Below are 8,286 nucleotides of genomic sequence, written 5' to 3' on the forward strand. Positions count from 1 at the left end.
CGTGAAATGATTGCCGTATCAGCTTGGTATCTGTGGTGGGAAATGTGTAAATTAGTTCATAATGAGACAACTCAAAACGCACAACAATTTTTCATGGCGATACATGCTCTTACAACCATTTTTGTTACTACCTCCTCGTTGAATGTTTCCATGAAGAGAGGGGGATGGTCTTGTCTCCCGACGGGGTTTGTGAAACTTAAAGTTGCTACTTCTTTTGACCATGACTTACTTAGGGGTATGATGGGGGCGGTCCTAAGAGACGATAAAGGTAGGTTCATCCCTGGAAAAATGGTAAGATTGACTGGCGTGTGGTTGTACTAATGGCTGAAGATATAGCCCTAAAATTCGGCCTATCGCTGACGCAAAAGACAGGATGCAACCGCATTATTATTAACTCGATAATACGGAGGCGATCGACACCATGAAGGAAGGAGGACGATCGTCGGGAGCAGCAACGACATTTTTTAATGATTGTTTCTGGTTAGCTTGTGATTTTTCTATTTCTAGATTTGAGCACTACAATAGAGAAGCAAATAAAGTCATTTATGAACTTGCCAAACTGGCTAGAATTTCTTTCATTTTTGAATGGTTCGAGGAGCCAAATAGGGATATGGTATCAATCCTCATAAACGATGTAATGGTTATTCTTAATGAATAAAGATCTATTTTTTTTAAAATACTTAGGTCAAAAAATGTAGTGGTATTTTTGGGAATCACTAAAATTACAGCGGTATTAATCCGATTAATTCTTTTTCTTTGAAGCATATTGTCTCTTGAAAAAGAAAAGGCCTTTAATAAAAAAGGCCAAGGCCGCATCTAGGTTTTTCGTTGCCCCCAAGTCAGGCGAGAGTCTATAAATACGGCCCATGGTTTCCCGTCTAAGAGATAAACGCCTGGCAAACAAGTGAGAGAGAGAAAGAAAGTTAAGAGCTCTCGACGATTGAAACCCTACCCGGAGCCCCGCCGCCGTCGCCTCTCCCTCTCGCTGTAAGAGCTGGAAACCCTTTCACCCGAAAATCCGTCTCTCCCCCAACGAACCCGATCTGATCCGGCTCCTGCGTTCTCTTTTCTAGGTTTAGAGCCGTAGCGCCGCCAGCAGAGGAGGGGGTGAAGAAGGCCAGCGTCACCATGGCGGACGAGGAGCAGATGATGGAGAGGAAGGAGGAGGCCACCGAGGTGAAACGCTCTCTTCTCCTTCTCGCTCTGCACGTCTGCTTCGGCGGATTCGTCTCTGGTTTGGACGGTGAATAGGCTGCCAAAGCAAGGGGACGGATATAATTTCGTGTTTGTTGTTTGTTTTGTTTGTGAATCCGAGACGACGGGGGCGATCTGTTTGATTTGTATGCTTTGGTTGAAGATGTCTAATCTGCAAGAGCGATTTAAGCTGCTAAGCCAATGGTTGTCGTGTGATGTGCAGTCAGATGCGGGGCTGCCCTGGTTCGCTCTTCGGGCAGGAATTCAAAACCAAATTATTTAACTCCCGTGTATTCTGATTTGCTTAACGTACGAGACTTTAACAATTAAGCATAGGATTTGAAGCTCGTGTAGCATTGAACAGCAGTCCGTGATTTTATAGGACAATTGAACTCTTAATGTTTGCGTATGCCTGTAAGTAGGCTTTTGTATCAGATGCGCTAGAGTTTTGTATCAGACCAGCTAAACAATTTATGTTGGAGATAGTGGTGTTGTTATGAATCCCTGCCAACGATTATCATAGGCAACAAAAGTGTAATGCTAACATTTTAAATTATATATCACCATAATGTTGCCTTGTACTGAAATTACTGGATTGCTTCACTATTTTTTTTTTGAATGAAGAGGTGGGAAGAAGACGCACTTCACTGTTTATTATTATGTTTAGTTTGGTTCCAAATAGTTGTATTCCCTAGTTAATGTTTTATGTATTTGTCATTCCATGCTTGTATTTCCCTTGTCTTGTGCATGCTTATTGATAATGTTTATGATGTTTTGCAGATTGCACCTTTTGATCCAACCAAGAAGAAGAAGAAGAAGAAGGTCGTCATCCAAGATCCTGTTGATGAGGTTGATAAGCTGGCAGAGAAGACGGAGGGCTTGTCAGGTCCGTGTATTGATGCAAAAAAAATGATCTCATTATCTGCTGTCCGTTGTTGCTGAAAGTTTTCTGCATTGTTTTTAGTCACTGAGTCTGGCGAGGCAAGCTTCGTGGGATTGAAAAAGAAAAAGAAGAAACTTGTGAGTTCATTTGGCTCAGTTTGTGGCTCTGTGCCGTGTTTTGCTTATTTTTAATGCTGTTTGAGAAAGTTGTGGGATGTCTACTATTCTATTTTGTATATGACATTAAATTATGTTGTCACGTTTCTCCTCGTGCATGCCAAACATAATAAGATGCCAATGGAATAAGCCACTACAATGCCCAAGCCTCAGGCTTTCATCACTCGGTTGAAAGTACTGTTTAGACTATCAGTTCCGTCTTGCTATTTGCTCTAACTCACCGATGTTCAAATTTCAGGTGGAACTTGATCCATCACTTGTTGAGGCTGGAGATGGTGAAGACACTCTTGGTAAATATTGCTTGTTAGTATTTTAATTATCTTCATTACATTTGCTGCTGCGTCTGAGCATGTATGTAATCTTCAGATGATCAAGTTGGAGAGGATGAACAAGGAGAGGGGATTGTGCTGGGTGGAGCAACCCAGTACCCATGGGAAGGAACTGATAGAGATTACAAATATGATGAGGTAATTGTTCTTCCATGTCTGTTCAATTAACATTTCACTATCCTATTTATTGAATGTTGACAAATGACAGACAAGAGTTCTGTGAACAAACTAATACTAAAGATCATTCATTTGACCCTTTCATTTCAGTTGCTTTACAGTGCATATTGAGAAGCGTTCTTAAGTTTTTTCTGTGTGCTTCTTGATGTAGTTCTTTGTTGTTTATTTTTGATTGCATTCTTTTTGGTGAAGCCTAATCATCAGGCTGTTTATTTTTTATTACTAATATGCTATCGGTGCATGGCTAGCATATTGGATAGTGCTCAGTTGTTCCTTCTATTTTGATTGCATTCTTTTTGGTGAAACCTAATCGTCAAGGCTGTTTGGTTACAGCTGCTTGGCAGAGTCTTCAATATCCTGCGTGAGAATAATCCAGATCTTGCTGGTGATAGACGAAGAACAGTTATGCGGCCTCCTCAAGTTCTTAGGGAAGGCACAAAGAAGACAGTTTTTGTGAACTTCATGGACTTGTGCAAAACGTAATTCTTCTTTGTTTTTGCTCTAATTGATCTTGTTTTCTGTTACTTTGTTTTATTTTAATATTTTTAAATTTTATTTGAAAATTGTAAGGCTATCATGAACAGTTACTTTGTTTTCTGTTACTGAAGTGATATTTCTACTTTTCAGAATGCATAGGCAACCTGAACATGTGATGATGTTTTTACTTGCTGAGATGGGAACAAGTGGGTCCCTTGATGGGCAACAAAGGTTGGTTATCAAAGGAAGATTTGCCCCGAAGAACTTTGAAGCTATACTCAGGAGATATATCAGTAAGTTTCCTTATTATCACATGACCTTGTTCCTGCTCCTTTTTGGCTTAAGTTTATGAGTCCTGGCTTTTTACGTGTAAGCATAATGTTGAACTAAATATTTCAGCCTGCAGCTGTGTTGCTAAAAAATTATTAGGTTGTTTTTGTTTTCGATTTGTAAGGTTAGTTATTGTTGTGCGTGCCCATTTTACCCTGTGGAATCAAGGGAATTATTCCAACTGTAGTGAAAATCAATGTTCTGCTTTGAATGTATAGGTTGGCAGTTTTATCTGAAAATAAAAGGCACCATGATGCCAACTAATCCTTCAAAGTTTCTCTCATGGCCCCAGTAAGAAAGACATAGCTATGGCCTAAGAAGTATGATGGTCACTTGCTGTGAATGAGCTTTATATTTTTCTTGTGGCATGATCATCCAATCATAACCCAGAGCTTCTCGACGTGGAAGAGTAGCTCCTTATTTTCCCATGTGATGATGCGGAGAGCCGACACCAATTTTCTATTTTCTAATCTCTCAGCTGCTTTTGATTTCCTGTAAGCTCAATGGACTAACTTTTGCTGCCGCCATGTTCACTTGTTTCAGATGAATATGTCATATGTAATGGATGCAAGAGCCCAGATACCATCCTTTCCAAGGAGAATCGGTTGTTCTTCCTTCGTTGTGAACAAGTAAGACTGTTACACCCCCCACTTGTCGTTCTATTCGCATTTACATTATTAGTTACTAGTGGTTCCTGGATTTCTTGTTTCTGCCTATGATGAGTTGCAAACAGTATTGCCTACATTGTTTGATCAATCTTATGAGAACTTCTGCAACCTCTGAGGATGGAACGGTGCCTTTTATTAGACCCAGCTTCAATCTAGTCTTTTATGCTGTATAATCAAAAATCTGTTTACAGTTTTTGCACCTCTTGATTTTTGCTGATGATTAGTTGCAGAGACATTTAGCCTTGCATTGTTTGAGAAATATTTTGTGATAATAATTGCAACATCTGAGGTTTTTCAGTACGATAGTTCTTCTGTTTGTGTTTATTCTTTTTAGCTAAACATGGTGTTATTTGCGTTTTTTTATTGCTTAAAGTAGTCGTCCTTGGCTGCCTACCTATGATGAGTTGCAAACTTTATTGCCTACATTGTTTGATCAATCTTATGAGAAGCTTCTGTAACGTCTGAGGATGAAAAAATGCACTAAAAATCCTTTGATTATTTTTTCTCTATATTTTTGTTATTTACATTCGGTTACTTGTCTTGTGGGCTTTCCACCTATGATGAGTCGCAAACCTTATTGCCTACATTGTTTGATCAATCTTATGAGAAGCTTCCTCAAGGACTGAGGATGAAAAAATGCACTAAAAATTCAATGTTTTTTTCTATATATTTTTATTATTTACATTCAGTTACTTGGCTTGTGGCTTTTCTACCTATGATGAGCTGCACACCTTATTCCCTATATCGTTTGACCAATCTTGTGAGAACCAGTGTATATTTTGTTTGGTCTAGAGTTCAGATGTCAGTTTGCACTTCTGGGGTAGTGCTGATGATGAGTGAAGTTCTTGCCTACATTGTTTGACAAATAGTATGTGATGATAATTGCTGCATCTGAGGCTTGTGCATTATTATATTATCATGGCTCTTTTGGCTCTCCTGTTTTTTGCCTGCTGCCTCTAGCTAAAGACTTACCGATGATGAGTTGCAAACCTTATTGCCTACATTGGTTGATGAACCTGCTGCAATTTAGGATTTTCTTGTACCCACATGTTTTAACCATACGCTAACCCATCGATTTATTTTTCTTGATCAGTGTGGTTCGTCAAGGTCAGTTGCTCCTATCAAGGCTGGATTCGTGGCGCAAGTTGGGCGTCGGAAGGCTGGAACTTAAGTTTGGTAGTGTGCGGATGCTCTATCAACGTAATCCAACAATTTGCCGATTTACAACAATCTTTATTGTCCTGTTTTCACTGTGCCTAGACCGCTTTGTGGATTTTGTTACTTCCTGTACTATGAATGCTGCTGGTGTGAATTTCTATTTATCTCAGAGGATCTAAGTTTGGGGCCTATTGCCGGCTCCTTTGCCTTTGGTACTACTAGTTGTAGTTATCTGCATGAGATGAATCTACCTGTCTGACATGTTATTTCGCTCAAAGGACCCAGAAACATCGTATTAAGAGAGATGTGGTGGTATGGTACGGTAGCCATTTGGGCGCTGGAATGACGTGTTGTTCCGAAATCCAACCACGCAGCCCCGGCGACGAGAAAAGGAAAATCCTTGCAACTGAAACACAGCCTTACATGTAAACAAGTCATGATAAGAGGATAAGCCGACGTGTCGCCTCTTCCTGACCTAAGCTATCAAACGACTCAACCAAAGCTCGCTGCCTCCCTTTCCACAACCTCCAATCATCCCCGCGCAAGCGCAGTGAGCAGAAAGAAAGAAAGAGATGAGGTCTCCCGTCCCCGCCATGCTCACCGCCCCATCAGCAGCGGCGGCCGTCGCCAAGCCGCTCCCCGCGGCTCGCTCCAACACGACGGCGGCGGCGCTCCACGCGACGGCAGCCAGCAGCAGGCGGGACGTGATCGCGGGCACGGGCGTGGGAGCGGCGCTGCTGCTGGCCCTGTGGCCGCAGCGCGCGCGTGCGGCGTCGGACGACGAGTACCTGGCGGAGACGACGGAGGTGATCGGGAAGGTGCGGTCGACGATCAGCATGGACAAGACGGACCCCAAGGTGGCGGACGCGGTGACGGAGCTCCGGGAGATGTCCAACTCGTGGGTGGCCAAGTACCGGCGCGAGAAGGCGCTGCTGGGGCGGCAGTCGTTCCGGGACATGTACTCGGCGCTCAACGCCGTGTCCGGCCACTACATCAGCTTCGGCCCCACCGCGCCCATCCCCAACAAGCGCCGCATCCGCATCCTCGAGGAGATGGACGCCGTCGAGAAGTCGCTCAAGCGCGGCCGCTGAAGAGTACTAGCAAAATGTACGTGCGTGCGTGCGTGCGTGCGTCAAACAGGCAGGATAGGATGAGAACGTCGCGTTGCTTGTCCCGTGGGTCATAAGCGCTCCGATTTTGAGCCTCGAGTTTATCAATTGTTTGTACGACTTGTCTGAATCGGCTGAATGCTCGACATTGTGAGAATATTGTTGGGGGCATCCTTGATTTTGTGTATCACCGTCTTCCTTGTTCCAATGTGCCTCCACGGTGCCCAGCACAGTCCAGGTGCTAAGAACATCTTCAGCCGTTCGGCCCCAGGACTCGAAAAAGCGTCGTGTGGAACCGAACCGACGTTTAATCTAGACGTGGAGGCAATTGTGTTCCTAGTCGCCGCCCTAGGTCGTCACCAAATCGGCGACAAACTCGGCGATTTGATTCAAATTTGTATAAACATGGCAAAAACTCGACGATTTCATTCAAATTTGTAAATAAAACAGAAATCAAACTACGCCTAGCCTACGCCGCTGCCGCCGTCCGTCTTCTACATGCCGAGGAGACTGTAGAACCGGGTGTAGTCGTTGCCGCCGCCATCCTGCGTCCTGTCAGAGCCGCCGCCATCCCTGCTGCACCCCTGACCAGGTGTGACGCCCCAAGACCGATGCTCGAAAAGACTTTCATAGGTTCCGGGTTTCTCCGTGTGTTTCATTTTTGCTTGCTCCCTTTTTTTGCATTGCGTCATGTCATCATGGCATAAATCTTTTGCATCTCAACTAAATAATTTGTGTGGATCTTCGATCCATTTAAATCAAGGGAATAGTGACTTCTCTTTATAACTTTATTCTCCTAATATTTAGGGAGCTATTATAAATATTCCATTAATTTGGAATCATCGTAACACACGTGCAAAATAATTCCCATGTCTATTCCTCTTCGAGTTTGACCTTCAAACCTTGCCAATATCTCTCATCTCTTTTATCGAGGCTCCTCCTAAAACCTCAACATTTTTGTACACTTCTATAACCAAACCCTAGTTCAAACCCATTTGAATTAAATTCAAATGAGTTTGAATGACATTTTTCAATCATGTGTCTCCTATTTTTCATGGACCCTGCACATTTTTACGAGTCCGTAAAAATTATCCCCATGCCTAGATTCCACCGCTACCTTCTCTTTCTTTTCTTCATCTTTTCTGTTTTGTTTTAAAATGGGAAGAGGAGTGAGAAGAGGGAGCCAGGCCGGCCCATTTACCTCTAAGCCCATAGCCAAGCCTGCCCGTTTCCCACCTAACCCTAGGCCCAGCCTCTCCCCTCGTAACCTCTCCCTCACGATCCCTCCCTCGCACCTCGCGCCGCCAGGAGAGAAGCGCATCGCGCTCGACCCCGCTTTCCTTCTCGATCCCCATCTTCCTCCTCCCACTCGATCTTTAACACCAGCGAGCCACGCCGCCGCGCCTCCTGCCACTCCACCTACGACCTCCTGCCATGGCCTCCTCCTCGCCTTGAGAGTCCCGCGCGCCCGATCCCCATGGTTCGCGCCTGCCTCTGCGCGCGTCGTCCCGCCTCAGCGCGCGCGTCGTCCCGCCTCAGCGCCGCCGTCCTCCATGGCGCCGCGCCCGGCCTCCCGCGCCACCACCATCTCCAGTCGCCTGCGCCGTCACCTTCCCTCGTCGGCCTCCTCTGCATCACCAGGCCGCTTCCTCTGCCCCGTTTCCTTTCTTCTCCATCCCGTCCCCTTCCCTGAGTTCGTGCTCTCTCTCTTGGACAGCAGGGCCCCATGGACGCCAATCCGCCGGTCCTCCGCGCCCTCACACCCTGCCGGACTTTCGCCTGGCC

At 44.7% G+C, this 8,286-nt stretch overlaps 2 protein-coding genes, 4 non-coding genes and 2 pseudogenes across 6 annotated transcripts; all 8 read left to right on the top strand.

Moving 5' to 3' along the window:
- The first annotated feature begins 837 nt into the window (after positions 1 to 837).
- On the top strand, positions 838 to 5,610 carry LOC125551817 (eukaryotic translation initiation factor 2 subunit beta). Its single transcript, XM_048715184.1, has 10 exons — positions 838 to 987; positions 1,074 to 1,176; positions 1,975 to 2,080; positions 2,159 to 2,214; positions 2,492 to 2,543; positions 2,620 to 2,720; positions 3,093 to 3,238; positions 3,387 to 3,529; positions 4,110 to 4,195; positions 5,328 to 5,610. The coding sequence occupies exons 2-10, from the start codon at positions 1,129 to 1,131 to the stop codon at positions 5,403 to 5,405; spliced, it is 816 nt and encodes a 271-aa protein (XP_048571141.1). The 5' UTR covers positions 838 to 987; positions 1,074 to 1,128; the 3' UTR covers positions 5,406 to 5,610.
- On the top strand, positions 4,275 to 4,356 carry LOC125555073. The gene has a single exon (XR_007304523.1). It is a non-coding gene; the product is annotated as a small nucleolar RNA SNORD34 (small nucleolar RNA).
- On the top strand, positions 4,443 to 4,529 carry LOC125555083 (annotated as a pseudogene).
- On the top strand, positions 4,624 to 4,705 carry LOC125555075. Its single transcript, XR_007304525.1, has one exon. It is a non-coding gene; the product is annotated as a small nucleolar RNA SNORD34 (small nucleolar RNA).
- Positions 4,784 to 4,867, top strand: LOC125555077. The gene has a single exon (XR_007304527.1). It is a non-coding gene; the product is annotated as a small nucleolar RNA SNORD34 (small nucleolar RNA).
- LOC125555079 lies at positions 5,057 to 5,136 on the top strand. The gene has a single exon (XR_007304529.1). It is a non-coding gene; the product is annotated as a small nucleolar RNA SNORD34 (small nucleolar RNA).
- Positions 5,201 to 5,270, top strand: LOC125555081 (annotated as a pseudogene).
- A 261-nt stretch (positions 5,611 to 5,871) lies between the features above and the next one.
- On the top strand, positions 5,872 to 6,688 carry LOC125551818 (photosystem II repair protein PSB27-H1, chloroplastic-like). Its single transcript, XM_048715185.1, has one exon. It carries the CDS (start codon positions 5,965 to 5,967, stop codon positions 6,481 to 6,483), a length of 519 nt encoding a protein of 172 aa, XP_048571142.1. The 5' UTR covers positions 5,872 to 5,964; the 3' UTR covers positions 6,484 to 6,688.
- Positions 6,689 to 8,286: the final 1,598 nt, after the last annotated feature.

The sequence above is a fragment of the Triticum urartu genome, chromosome 4 (genome assembly GCF_003073215.2).
Source record: "Triticum urartu cultivar G1812 chromosome 4, Tu2.1, whole genome shotgun sequence".
Classification (NCBI taxonomy): Eukaryota; Viridiplantae; Streptophyta; class Magnoliopsida; order Poales; family Poaceae; genus Triticum; species Triticum urartu.